The sequence below is a fragment of the Stegastes partitus genome, unplaced genomic scaffold (genome assembly GCF_000690725.1).
Source record: "Stegastes partitus isolate 25-593 unplaced genomic scaffold, Stegastes_partitus-1.0.2 Scaffold2437, whole genome shotgun sequence".
NCBI classification, from domain to species: Eukaryota; Metazoa; Chordata; class Actinopteri; family Pomacentridae; genus Stegastes; species Stegastes partitus.
Genome location: NW_007580168.1, coordinates 33,772 through 48,544, shown reverse-complemented (window position 1 = coordinate 48,544; position 14,773 = coordinate 33,772). Strand labels below are relative to the sequence as shown.

Genomic DNA, 14,773 nt, shown 5'->3' with positions numbered 1-14,773 from the left:
GTAAGCGGGACATCTAACTAGCTAGCTAGCGCTAAACCCTGCTTGACTCACACTGATAAATGTGTACAGGTAGATTTCACTGCGACGATGTAAAACACAGTAATGGTGAAACATTACACTTTAAACTGAAATGGAACTACATATCTGTCTCTGGTGGAAGACGTATTTTGAAAGCGTTATGAAGGAAGCTGGAGCGCTTCAGTGTGGAGGTAAACAGCCTGTATGATGTGAAGTTAGCCCAGTCATTAAAATGTTTAGTTCAAAACAAACAAACAAAGGAAAACAAAAAGAAACATGTTATTCATTGTGATGAAGCGGACAAATAACTAAAGCAAGGAGGCTACAAAAATATCCATAAAAAGCCAACAAACCCGAGGCCTTCGTATGAGCAACCTGTCTTTTGATTTTCATTGCATATTGTGTACAATATTATGTGTAGCGATGGTTCATTTCACTTTTGAATTTGTTTTTGTTTTCTTTCAAATGTGTTGTCATGTGGGTGCCATGGCAACAGTAGGTCCTACAGGAGGCCCGCAGGAATTTTGAGAAGGGTGTGTCTGCAGACCTGGAGGCTGCACTCTCAGGGCCCTCCATCACCTCCCACAGTGTCATTATTATTTTACCTGTGCCTTTACAAGTAAGTTAATTACACCATTTGCCCAAATGCAAGTCTCAGCAATGAAGTTATTATTGTAATAAGTAGTATTTTGGCTGGAATAAACCTTTCAAACCTCAACTTGTTGGTTAAAAAGCACTATTTGGATGAGAAATATATATTTTTTTAAATTATAGGTACTTGGACATGATGTGGTACTTTGTGTGGAATCGTCCTTGGATCAACCTTGTAAATTATAAATATATTTTGAGAGAAATCATCGTTTAGAACTAAATCACACATTTTGCCCATCATTCATTGTGGTAGGTGACGCAGGGCCCTGAGAGTGCAGCCTCCACGTCTGCACACATACTACTGGGGGATTTTACAGAAGCGCAATAATGGCATGCTTTTATTCTGAACTAAACCCGGAACACGGAAGTGTCGCCAGCGGCGGAGGGACACAGCGCTGTCATATTAGCTGCTGACGGTGTGTTGGTAACACGGCTGTGCTCCTCTGCTGCACACAGGTAAGTAATTCATATTTGACGAGATGTGCTTAGCTGTATTATTAACTGTATTTTAGTAAGTGAACACAGCTAGCATAGCAGAATGCCCCTTGTGCTGTTACGAATTTTGAGCTAAGTTAGCTAACTCTGGCTGTCACTGTATACACTTAGACCTGTCAGTTATTTTATCCAGCTCATGCTAACTTAATATAATAAGACATAAAATGGCTAGTAACTGTTTAAGGCTGTTGCTTTCCCTCTGTGTTTTCATACAACCTACGCTTGAGTTTGTTCGTAAATGTTGAACTTTGACCAAGGAGCTAACGCTAACAAGCGCCAGAGGCCAAGTTAAACAGGAGGTTTGGGAATTTGAATCCTACATGCAGAACACGTTCGTTAGTTTTCTAAACAGAGCTACGTTTAACACCAGATCTAATCCATGTTTTAGTCAGAATGAAGGTACTAGCATGATCCTTAGTTGATACTAGTGTCTTTGAAGTCAGCGATAATTTCAGATATATATTAATGTGAGGTGTATAAACATCCTTTTCTATGTAATAGTTGTTTAAGCAGCTGCTCACTTGTTAGATCAAAACTGTGCAAGATCTAAACCATAATAAGAGACTTACACTGGGGGGGAAATAGATTTTAAATTATTAACCATCTCTTTAGAGGACACAAATCTCAACAGACATTCGGTGTCAGCTTTTGCTATTTGATGTTGATCTGAACAATTATTTGATTTCAAATCGACTTCAAAATTTGAAACAATGCCAACTGCATAGACTGCAGTTTGGAATATGTGTTAAACAGCACATCTGTCCCAAGAATTGAAAAGTTGTGTTCATGGTTTTACAAACCCATGCCGTCCTTCCTGTGTGACTGTCTCACTTTTGATGGTATCTCATGCGGTAGTTTTCCATAACGTGCTTTTGATCTATTACACAGTGAATTTTGAACTGAAGCAGGATTTAATTTTTTTTTCCAGATAACATATCAAATAGGCATATCTGTCAGGAAATTCGTAGTTAGATGTTTTCCTCAAATCAGTCAACCTGAATTGGGGTATATTGTGACATGAGGTCCAGGTGTTTGGCTGGTGGTGACAGCTCTGGCCATATTGTGTCAAACCATAATATCCGTACCATAATGTGACTTTGCACTGCCTGCGTTTTAGCTTTCCAGCAAGTATGTGGATATTCAGGATGTGCAGGCACAGTCAAGTGGTCTTTTTATCAGTTCACCTTTCACACAGATAGTGCCTTTTTCAAGGAAATCACATGTGTCAGAACCCGATTTTCCAAATCACAGTTCGGTTAATAAGGGGTTTGTTTGCAACAAGGGACAGTTTGTCACAAATTCAGCTGGAAATTTTTCAGTTTAAACTTTAGTCAGATTGCTAAAGAGACTGAGTTATGTAAGGTTTGTGAACTGTTAGCGAAGGGTTCGCTGACCCTCAGCTCCACCATTATGCATGCACTACAACCTAAGCTAATCCATTTGAACGCTGTGGAAAGCCTATAGATTAAGCCTTGTAATTAACCCTGTTTACACTCTAAAGACATTCAACTTTCTTATTTCTATGCTTTTGGTCTGTATGTGCAGTTGTTTGAATGATAAGAGAAAAAAAGACACTTAACCCTTGAAAATTTCAACCCTAGGGTGTTAGGGAATGATATTTCAAGATATTTTAACTTTTGTGACTTTAGAAAAAAAAATTTAAATGTACAAATCAAGATTAATAAAGTTACCATATATGGTAGCTTAGTCGTCTACGGTTTTAAAAAAAAAAGGGAATTTATAATAAATAAAAGAAAAAGTAACAAACAAAAATTTTAGTTTGAGGTAAAGATACTTACATAACCAAAGTAAAGTATTTATAAAGTGCTTGGCAAGTTCATGTAGCAACATTGTTCTCGGGGTAGTAGTATTGGCACTAATCTCAAACAATTAATCAAGTGGAGTTCAATGCAAACCAGTATCAAAGCATTTATTAAGTGCCATATGTTTGTTTAGTGACATTTTTCGGAAGGTAATGATATTGGCACTAATATAAAACTAAATCAAAGTGCACATGATAACCCTAACCCTAACCACATAACCATAAATTTGTAAGGTCTATACCTTACTATGCGCTATCTGATGACATATGTTGTAAACTGAGATTGAATTGAATTGAACCCTAACATCCAAGAAAGTTACCAAATATGGTCACTTGCTCCATAAAGGGTTAAGATGATTAAAAAATGAATAAATTAAAATACCATCCTTGCTCCTGTGTTTTTTGTTGTACAGCATTTTAAACAGGTTGATATTAATTCTATTTTTTCTTTTAGATTTAGACTGACACATAGAGGAGGATGACTGCGACTGTGCAAAATCCCTTTCAACATATTGTTGAGCCCTTGGACACCAACAAGCCAACACAGCAGTTTTTCAATCTCTCCAAGCTCGGAGATCCCAGATATGGTAACAACAGATCTTTAACTAAATGTTAACATGAAAGCTCTTGTCAGTGTAACTTTTAATAGCATTTATCCAGCAGAGCTGAACTGTCCATCTGCTCCTCAGACCGTCTGCCCTTCTCTATCCGGGTCCTCCTGGAGTCTGCTGTCAGGAACTGTGACGAGTTTCTAGTGAAGCGCTCAGATGTGGAAAGCATCCTCAACTGGAAGCAGACCCAGACTCAGACTGTGGAGGTACCGTTCAGGCCAGCCCGTGTCATCCTCCAAGACTTCACGTATGTCTTCACTGTTCTTCTGCATTAGAATGTCAGTGAGTTGTTCTATAATGTGTGTTTCTTAACATTGGAATACATTTCGACAAAGTCACAGTTGGTTCTTCAATGACTGTATTCCATTAACAGACTGTGTATGTATCACGGTCTGATGTATCGTATTCTCCTTTTGCAATAGAGTTCAATTGTTGTTCAAAAACTCATTAAAAAAACACACAGACACTGTATTTTGCCACCTGACAACATACAGTATACGGCTGTGAGCACTAAATGTTGGTTAATCCATTACTGAAAATGTTTCTTAATAAATACACCATTTCTCCTGTTTTAGTGACATTTTGTTAAAACTACCACCACCAGATGTTTGATGGAATTTCTTAATTTTTTAAAAAACAAAACCATAAGAACCAGTGGGCTCCTAACTGAGTGCTATAGACAGGAGAGGCGATTAAAAAATAATATTTAGAAATGGACTAATGTATTGCTGGTTTTAGTGGGTTTTATTTATTAAAAATAAATGTGAGTAAAATAAAAATAGTGCACATGTGTATTTTCTAATGTTCACTTCAGATATAACTAAGACCTGTGTTCTTACATACAGCATCACTGATCAACTAATAACTAAACAAGTCTGAAGGTTGATGAGGACGGTGAGTTGCATTGGTTTGACCTGTGGTGTGGCTAAACTCTCTTTGCAGTGGTGTTCCTGCTGTGGTGGACTTCGCTGCCATGCGTGATGCGGTGATGAAACTAGGCGGCAACCCAGAAAAGATTAATCCAGTTTGTCCCGCCGACCTTGTCATTGATCACTCTATCCAAGTGGACTTTAACAGGAAGTAAGACCAGGTTCATCAAACATATTTCACTAGGGATGTCCCAATCAAATTCCCCCCCTCCCCATCCAAAAGTCATTTAATATGTATTATCTGTCGATCCAATACCATTTTCTTACATAATACACACCTCAAGTGTTGCAGGTTAGATTGCCTGATTGAGCCACCAGGTGGAGCCTCTTACTGTCTGTTACTTTATTAACAGAGGAGGTGGCAGTTCTGTGTTAGCAAGCGGCAATGAGCCATGATGACAACAGCGACAAAGACTTGTATGATGCTTGATTAAACCACTATCTAATGGCTTGCTTGCTCGTGCTTTTTTTCCGTAGGTCTGACAGCCTTCAGAAAAACCAGGACTTGGAGTTTGACCGCAACAAAGAAAGATTTCAGTTTTTAAAGGTATGAGATAGTCTATCTACTGGGTTTTAATTCTGGCTGGCTTCCTCTGATCTGTAAATGTGTTCTCTGTGCTTACCAGTGGGGCTCTAAAGCCTTCAGGAACATGCGAATCATTCCTCCTGGTTCAGGAATAGTTCACCAGGTCAACCTGGAGTACTTGGCCCGGGTGGTCTTTAACGAAGATGGGTACTTCTATCCTGACAGTCTGGTGGGCACTGACTCCCACACCACCATGATTGATGGCCTAGGCGTCCTGGGTTGGGGTAAGACAATGATGTTTTGTGACAAGTGTTGTCGAACTCTTCAGGTCTTACATGTGTGCTTGAAAAGTCTTCAGAAGTCTTGAATCCAATAATCAAAAGTTTACTTCTAAAGTTCATGTAAAGCAAAAAATCTGTTGTCCTCCAACTGATAGGTGTGGGTGGAATTGAAGCGGAGGCTGTGATGCTGGGTCAGCCAATAAGCATGGTGCTGCCTGAGGTGGTGGGATACAAACTGTGCGGGACCCCAGACAAGCTTATCACCTCCACTGACATTGTCCTCACTGTTACTAAGGTAATCACAGGCTGTTCAAGTTATGTATGATGAGTATGATTAGTATTCTAGATGTACCATTGAGCTTTGTATATATTTAGTGTCTCTATTATTCTTTGTATTTTAGATTTTGTTACACGTGCATGTAGCCACTATGCTTATTAATATGCTGGACCCATTATACCTCTTGAGATCAGCTGACTTGTCAGATGACCCATCCTAGTTTGTATTTGTAGGCACCATGTCAACCCTGACATGGTAATTTAATACATTTTTATTGTCGTATCAGTACTTTTGTGATGACTCTATTTTTCCATACTGCATATATATATTTTTCCAGCACTTAGAATTCATAGCATGGACATGTATGCTTTTTCTACATTTTTAGCTTTTACAACCCATTGCTCACTCGTCTTTACAACCTGACTGACATCCCATCCTTCCTCCCTCCTCCCTTGTGTTTTCAGCACCTCCGCCAGGTCGGCGTTGTGGGGAAATTTGTGGAGTTTTTCGGCCCAGGTGTGGCTCAGCTGTCCATTGCTGACCGAGCCACCATCGCCAACATGTGTCCAGAGTACGGAGCCACAGCAGCTTTCTTCCCTGTGGACGACATCAGCATTCAGTACCTCGAGCAGACTGGTGAGCATCCAGTGGTGAAATATGGAAATCATGCTTTTTGGTGGCTCAGATGGCTCTCCTCTCATGCTCTTAAGTATGAGTTGGATCTAACATGACATCATTCAGCTTGTGTCATTCAGCACTATCATCACTACATTTGATCTTTTCTTTTTGGATCCATTTTGCACTTATTCACTACAACAAATGGTGACCCAGTTGCTGAAATTGTGGTCTAACAGACAAAGTACTGCTACAAAGTTTATTTCTGGTGTTCCATTACTAAACTGAGATTTTGACCTATTTGTATGAAACTTGTGTCATTGGATGGCAACAACTTTTTCTATATAATGACAAATATTGTCAAGACATTTCTCCTTGCATGGTGACCTCAGGTTAATAAAAGCTTCCCTAATTTATTAGAGAGCCCTTTGTGGTTGATCACAAGGGATTGTTATCATGTATTTCGTCTTTTTTGTCTGGATTCAGGGCGAGAACCAGAAAAGCTGACCGACATTGCAAAGTACCTGAAGGCAGTGGGCATGTTCAGAGACTACAACAATGTTTCTCAGGATCCGGATTTCACTCAGGTCAGTCTCTACTTCATTTTTAGTTTTTTCACAAAAGATTGTTAAACCTATGAACACTCTCAAAAGTTAGATTATTATTTTTTATCAGTGTGTTTTTTGTTTTTTTTTTGTTTTTTTTTGTGTGGAAATGACTATAGCATCAAAGCAGGAAATGATTCAAACTACAAATGTGATTAGAATAAAGTAAATCAGTTATTTAAAAATAAAATTGTCAACATATTTTGCTATAAATTTACCTAATATAAGTTTGCACAGGCAGAGACTAGTGAAGCAAAGAAGCATATTGTAAACTGAACCCTCTCTCCTGGTCTGCTTGTCTTCTCTCGCTCAGGTTGTAGAGTTGGATCTCACCACAGTGGTTCCTTGCTGCAGTGGTCCCAAAAGACCGCAGGACAGAATTGCTGTTTCTTGCATGAAAAATGACTTTGAAAGCTGCCTGGGAGCAAAGGTAGGTTCCAGTGTGCCCTACTTTTTACAGTGCATCCACATTGATCTGGATAATTCTGAAAGTTTCTCCTTTTTTTCCTGCATTTTTACACCCAAAACAATGCTTTTATGAAGACTGTGTGGAGTACATAGATCTGAAAACATTGCTCTTAATTTAGTCTTTCTCTAAACATGCATTTTGAATGATCGAAAAGCAGAAGAGAAAAATTGGGCTTTTGTTTTGTTATGACAATTGGTTGAGTTCTGATCACATAATGAAGCCAAAAAAATGAGTTAAAGCACAAAACATCATTAATTGTTAGTAGGACTGGGTAATAAACACCAATACTAAATGTTTTTGGTCAGGTTTGCCATGCGAGTTCCTCATCTCAATCACAAGTATGCAAATTTTAGACTGCTTTCTTTGGAGTCCTGTATAAAAGATATTCATATTTATCAAAGTATCACAAAACTAGTAGTTTGTTATCGCTTCTAAAACTGTTATTGTTTTAGCTTTAGCATTGGAAAAATGTAGTTGTGAACTTGATTATGGCTCTAAGTCAGTTGCAGATCTTCTTATTGATCTGCTTGACTCCACAAAAGTTCATAATTTACATGTGATGTTCTCAGCAAGGATTCAAGGGTTTCCAAGTGGCCCCTGATCGTCACAGCGCTACAGTCCCCTTCCAGTTCGGTGGAAAAGAATATACGTTGAGCCACGGCTCAGTGGTCATCGCTGCCATCACCAGCTGCACCAACACCAGCAACCCATCCGTCATGCTTGGAGCAGGTGAGTATGCTCATATTGATAGGATGTCATATCGCTGCATTTTGTGAGTGTCACTTTAATCTCGACTAAATTGTCACAGTAATTAAACGATAAACATTCTTATCGCAGGACTTCTTGCTAAAAAAGCAATAGAATGCGGTTTAAGTGTTAAGCCCTACATAAAGACCAGCCTGTCACCCGGCAGTGGAGTGGTCACCTACTACCTAAAGGAGAGCGGTGTTATGGACTACCTCTCTCAGCTGGGGTAAGCTGCTCAAATTATTGTTTTCAGTCAGTTGACTTGATGTGTGGATGATCTCTCACATGCTTGTTCATGTGGAAAAGACAAAGGCACAGTGTGTTCAGATGAAAGTTCATTCTTCACCTTGGAAATCAGTAGTCTGACACACATACACACACACAAAACGGAACTAAATGTTTACTGGGTAACTTTTTCTTGACTTTTTTCAACTTAATCACATAGAGATTATGTCATGTAGATCACCTATAAATGCAAAGACTACATACAAAAGATTATTACCTAAAAAGCTTGGCTGATGTTAGTTTACGACAGCGTTGCCACACCTGTATGTTGACCAATAAGTGCCCAGGAACTGCAGTAACTGAACCATAGTTTAGATGTTCTTATCAGAGATGATTGTTTATGTGTTAAAGGTATGTGTTGAAGGTCAGTGGTCAGTCAGTGTCTTATTATATAATTTGTATATCACATGAGCCTGGTGAGCATTTCTGGTATTTGTAGTTTTAAGTTACGATTCCAATGTGTTTCATAATCAATGAAATGTTCTGTTTTCTGTTTACATCTTAATGCACTGTCAATGCTTAAAATAACAAGATGGCGGCGTCTATTCTGACTGTTTTAGTCAATACCTGGCATTTAACCACATGAATGCATACATTTTGCAAATCCTGTATTGCCATAAAGCAGTCCAGTTTACTGTTTTGCAACATGAAAAAAAAACATTTTGTGCTGAATCATCACAGAGAAACTTTGCTGAAAATGATTCAGTATTTTGAAGCTAAATGGCGACATCTGTAAGGTTAGCCGTGGTATTGCAGTTTTCTTAAGTAAATTAAATCGTGTGGTTTCACAGCTATTAATAGTTTGATCAGTGAAAGTTATTCCTTTTAGAACTGATCATAGTAAAAAATAATTTACTGCTCTACTTTAAAGCACTGTGGCAATGAATGTAACATGACATTTTAAAGACTGATACAGATAGTTGTGATACTTTGTCAGTTTGTAACTGTTGATACTGTGTAAAGTGATCTGTCTCTGTGTCTGTTGACAAATCTCTGTAGTCTAGTCGTATATATTGGCATAATGTCCTCGTCCATTGCACAGAGAAATTATATTTATGCATTTTACCCTAAAGTACTCATGCTGCAGCTGTTGAACTTGTACCGAACGATACAAAGCAACAGTTGTTGTACAGCAGCACAACATGATTTGCAACCATGTAAACAATCGTTTTATCTCTCCTGTTAGCTTTGAGGTTGTTGGGTATGGTTGCATGACGTGTATAGGCAACAGTGGGCCGCTCCCAGAGCCGGTGGTGGAGGCAATAACCCAGGTACCAGTGGTTTATTTTAGATGCTGTTTCCACATCTCTGCTGTTTCATTCCACCTTTTCGGTCTCCTTTTGGCTTTTTTCTCACTCATTTATCAGTACGTCTTTTATTCACAGCTTTGCTCACACTGGCAACAGGAATGTGACACTAAAGTTGTCTTTTCCCTGTTTTATTTCTGTTTGCATGTACTTTATGTTGATCTTAAGTGGCTTTCTTCTTATTTCACATGCTAGAGCAACAGTGATAGATACGTTCACATTATATTTTCTGTACTCCTATAGTCAGAGGTATTAACATTGACTTGTGCTTCAGGGGGACCTGGTTGCTGCAGGCATCCTGTCAGGGAACAGAAACTTTGAAGGGCGAGTCCACCCCAACACCAGAGCCAACTACCTGGCTTCACCACCGCTTGTCATCGCCTACGCAATAGCCGGCACTGTGAGGATAGACTTTGAGAACGAGCCCATTGGTGAGTATAGTCCATATAATAGGCAGAATGCATTCAGTTTGTTTCTGCATAAGAACAGCTGTCCTTAGACACACTATGAGGAACAAAATTAACCTGCCCAGTGCAAGAGCAGATCAGTAAAGAATCGACATGATCGTTATTGACTTTCATGTTTGTGTCACACTGAAAAGCAGTTTTTGAATAAGAGGACTGATGTATGAATTACTATCTGTCGCTTTAGGTAGAAATCCACCAATTTTTCACATCAAATGTTTTGAAGTTTGTTTCAGGTACTGGTGCATACCTGAAATGTTTAATGTAGCTTTTAGTGTTTTAAGAGAGAACTGTGTGACATCTGATAAGTGTCCTTTAGTGTCAATTGGGTCTATAGATGCACATTTTTAACAAATTTCTTAACCAATAACCGTAAGCACTATCAGTCAGTAATCAGCTAGTTCTTGAAACAAATGAAGGACAGTGGATTATTTCATATGCTGATCAAGCTCTTTATAACCTTAGATAAGTGGCCTTTGCCACAGAAGGGGTTTAGTTGTATTAGCACTCGATTAAAAGAGCACTTGTCTTGTAGACTCCGGCTTATCTTGATTGCTTGAACTCTGGCCACAAGCCATTAACCACCACAGAAGTCCTTGTTATGGTGGCCTGTAGCTAGCTGAGCTCCCACAATGCTTACCAAGACAGAACTGCCTAGTCCGAGTGACCGCCTCCTCGGGTTGCTGCAGTCTTTCCCCTCATTGAACAGTAAGAGAAAGTTAGAAAGAAGTCTACCAGAGCTCTCTATCCAACTCATCTTTGCTGCAAGCTAGAGGCTCCAGGCTACATTAGATTTAATACCATGACACGCCTGAATCTCTGATTGAGCCATAGTATGGATGTATGTTGTAGGAGAGCAATGGTAAGTCAGTGAAGTACTGTTACAATAATTTCCATTAGTTGTCAGTTTTGAGTGCTTTTTGTTTTGTTGCTTGGCTGGAAGAGGTCTAAAGCTGACCTGGTGTAGCTAGCATTACAGAGGGCAACGTGAACAAGAGATTAATTTTTCTTTTTGTCAGTTAACACAATGGTTACAATGTTTGTTTGTTTGTTTTTAGCAATTTCTAAAGCAAGATTGTATGTCACTGAGTGATTACAGCACAAAGAACTTTCACATTTTAACAGAATATTTCCTCTTAAAAAAAACAGTCCTCTGAAGCCCAGGGTAGCTTCATAGCTGCAGTTATTGGGTAACATTCAATTTGCCAAGAAACCATTTTGACACATTTTTGTCACTTTGGGTACAAGAATCTAAAGACTACCTTTTCTTTTTTGAATTAGAGTGTGTCTGGGTTTAAAAATTCAATCTGCACAAACATCACTGTTATAATGTGATTTCACAAAGTTGACATTCAAAAAGATTTCTTCCAGTGTTAGCCTAAAGAAGTTAAGACTGACTCATATGGATGCAGTGCAGTCTAAATGTCACAGTGCATCAATAGTCTTTAAATTCATCTAATGCCTCAAGAAGCCATCTTGACTTAATTTCTTGTCATGTGCGTCCTCATCAGATAAGCCACAGTGTTTAGATTAGATCTGAAATGCTTCTTTTGTGTGTACTACTAGTTTTCCCTTTTTGTCAGCCGAAACAAATATTGAGCTGAAAGCACAACAGAAAGCTAGTTTTTAAGCTCTTTAAATGTTGTCCTCTTTCCACTGTTTCATCGTAGCCGTTAACTCAGAGGGCAGAGAGATCTTTCTGAGGGATATCTGGCCCACCCGTGAGGAGATCCAGGCGGTGGAGAGAACATTTGTCATTCCATCGATGTTTAAAGAAGTCTATCAGAAGATCGAGGTAGGGCAAACTTTGTCTGTCGTAAAGAAAAAAGCATTCCACTAGTTTGATATACAGTAATCATATGATTAACAAAAAAATCATGGGGTCTTACTTTGGTTTGTTGCTGCAGAAAGTGAATGAACGCTGGAACGCTCTGGTTGCTCCCTCTGACAAGCTGTACACCTGGGACGCTGAGTCAACCTACATAAAGTCACCTCCATTCTTTGATGGCTTGGTAAGTGTACATAAGACTTGTAGAACTACCACAGATACATCTGGAGGTCCGGGGCTGCTGATATCAGAATATAATTTGTCATTTGTTTCATATCTTTAAGTTCAGCTTAATTTTTCATATTTGGAAATGTGGAAGTAGCACCTAAGTGGTAACGTAAATGAAATCTCCAAATAATCCTTTTGGACGTTTAATCTTAATTTTCAGATCTAGAGACAACTTGCAACTTGAATGTGAGAATGAAAGTGCAAACTTGGCTTTTGCACTAGAAATTTGTCTTGTGTTTAGCTCGTTTCCCTCCAAAAAAATAATTCATAGGACTTTCCAAATCCTTGTTTGTGATGTAAAATTCAGTTGGCTGACATACACCAATTGGAGGACACTTCACAGGATATTTTAAAAATGAGAAAAAAAATTAACCTGATCTTACGAGTGAGTTGCTTGAAAAAGGTCTATGGTCAGGACTTGATGAAGGGTCTGTTTGATATTCAGTGTTTTCATTTTCTGGAAGTAGGAATTATTTCTCAAGGAGTTTTTTAAAATTCTATTTTCTGTTAAACATAAACACCCATCAAACGCTTTATTAGGAACAGCACAATAATACTGGAGTGTGCCTCTCTTTGCTCTCAGAAGTGCCGGTTCTTGGTGTCGTGAATTCATCACACCATTTCTGCAAATCTGTCAGCTGCACATCCATGCTGCCAATCTCCTGTTCTAACACATCCCAAAGGTGTCTACTGGACTCAGATCTGTCGACTGGGGAGAGTTTTGAAGTCCACTGATTTCATTTTAGTGTTCATTTAATCAGTTTGAGACAGTTGAAGACGGTAAACTGTAGCCATAAAGGGATGCTCACATTCAGCAACAACGCTCAGACTAATGGTGGCTTTCGAATCATTATTGTTGATATTAAGGGTTTCCAAAGTTAACATTCCTAATGCCATTAAACCACCACCGGTAGCCTGGACTGCTGACACAAAACAGAATTCATGCCATGTGGATATATATGTGTAGCTGACAGAAGCACTTGCGTATGATGGTGACATCATGTAGTAATTCAGTAGACACTTTAAATGAAGCAAAATAGAGAAACACCGAGGCAGATAAAAGACGCAAGGAAGTGTTTTTTTTTGTTGTTGTGTTATTATATTGGATTTAGAGCAGTGAGTTTACAGTTTATTAAAAAACTGAACTGAACATTTATTTTTTGGCTTGGATATCTGTTTGACTGACAGTTTTATTGATACACTTCTTTCTAAGTAGCAGTCGAGTAACTGGTAGCTTAGCTCACTACACTTTCCAAGTAGCCTGTCCAACACTAGATAACTGCATGAATAAGCAGGTGTATAGGTGCTCCTGATAAAGTAAACGGTAAATGGACTGCACGTATGTAGCGCTTTTCTACCTTAGCTGCACTCAAAACGCTTTACAATGTTTTCTCATTCACACACACATTCATACACTAATGGCGACGGAGCTGCCATGCAAGGTGCTGCTGCCATTGGGAGCAACTTCAGGTTCAGTGTCTTGCCCAAGGACACTTCGACTGTGGATGGGCGGGGATTGAACCACCAACCTTATGATCAGAGGACAACCGCTCTACCACCAGAACCACAGCCGCCCATAGTGCCTTGATGACAGTGTATAAAGTTATATATTTCAATTTTTGCTAAGTTCTTTTTTTAGTACTGCCAGTTTTGGACGACTGTTTATTTTTTTAGGCCCAAATAGAGTACTATTTCTAAAGATAATTCAGCCCCCAAAGTATTTCTACAAAGTGTTTTATCAGACAGTGGTGGTGATCTTATTGTATTGCCTTGACTATCATCCTGCCTTCATTCAGACTATGGAGCTGAAGCCTCCCAAGCCTATAAACGATGCCTACGTGCTGCTAAACTTGGGAGACTCGGTGACCACAGACCACATTTCTCCTGCAGGGAACATTGCAAGAACCAGCTCCGCAGCACGCTACCTGACCAGCAGAGGGTGAGTGACTCATTGCTTCAACTGTAGCAGCAGTCTCTGTCTATTCTTCTGGGTCCATTTTTAGGTAGTCACAGTTTTTTGTTAGTGAAACTAAAAGGCAACACAGAGTTCTAAAACACGGACTTCAGTCGGCTTTATTAATAAGCATTGCTAACCCAATAGTGTGTCATATCCCCTCATCTCCTGCCTTACATAACAGTTGTTGCTGGTGATGTGTCAGCAAGTACACAAATATTGTATGTTCTGTATTTCATATTCCTGTATCCTCTTTAGAAAACAAGTGAAAACAGTCATTTGAATGTAAGTGGAACTAGCCTTTATCAAAATCAACGTCTGTACCGTCCATAAAAGCTTCTGTTATTTTTTTTTTTGTCCATGTGTTTTGACAGTTTGACCCCTCGAGACTACAACTCGTACGGCTCTCGTCGAGGTAACGACGCTGTCATGGCCAGAGGAACGTTCGCCAACATCCGCCTTTTTAACAAGTTCCTCAACAAGCAGGCGCCACAAACTATTCACCTGCCAACTGGAGAAACGGTCAGACTGCAACACCTTTCTACGACTGTTAAAAAATGGTGCTGCGATCTCAGCAAACATGCTTCTCGGTCAGCTGTGCCTTTGTCTCATTTTCATAACAATGAGTGAAGAGACTCTGTCATAAGAATTAAGTAAAGGC

At 39.2% G+C, this 14,773-nt stretch overlaps 1 protein-coding gene across 1 annotated transcript in view; it reads left to right on the top strand.

The window, feature by feature from the left end:
* Positions 1–1,076: 1,076 nt before the first annotated feature.
* The window catches only part of aco1 (aconitase 1, soluble), a 17,598-nt gene continuing 3,901 nt past the window's right edge, over positions 1,077–14,773 (top strand). The window contains exons 1-18 of the mRNA XM_008305207.1: positions 1,077–1,125; positions 3,441–3,573; positions 3,676–3,844; positions 4,540–4,677; positions 5,004–5,073; positions 5,153–5,336; positions 5,489–5,628; positions 6,075–6,246; positions 6,712–6,812; positions 7,144–7,260; positions 7,869–8,028; positions 8,137–8,272; positions 9,518–9,602; positions 9,913–10,069; positions 11,773–11,897; positions 12,010–12,114; positions 13,955–14,097; positions 14,487–14,634. Of these exons, the coding sequence (XP_008303429.1) occupies positions 3,465–3,573; positions 3,676–3,844; positions 4,540–4,677; positions 5,004–5,073; positions 5,153–5,336; positions 5,489–5,628; positions 6,075–6,246; positions 6,712–6,812; positions 7,144–7,260; positions 7,869–8,028; positions 8,137–8,272; positions 9,518–9,602; positions 9,913–10,069; positions 11,773–11,897; positions 12,010–12,114; positions 13,955–14,097; positions 14,487–14,634 (2,259 nt within the window). The 5' untranslated portion in view covers positions 1,077–1,125; positions 3,441–3,464. The remainder of the gene's footprint in view (positions 1,126–3,440; positions 3,574–3,675; positions 3,845–4,539; positions 4,678–5,003; positions 5,074–5,152; positions 5,337–5,488; positions 5,629–6,074; positions 6,247–6,711; positions 6,813–7,143; positions 7,261–7,868; positions 8,029–8,136; positions 8,273–9,517; positions 9,603–9,912; positions 10,070–11,772; positions 11,898–12,009; positions 12,115–13,954; positions 14,098–14,486; positions 14,635–14,773) is intronic.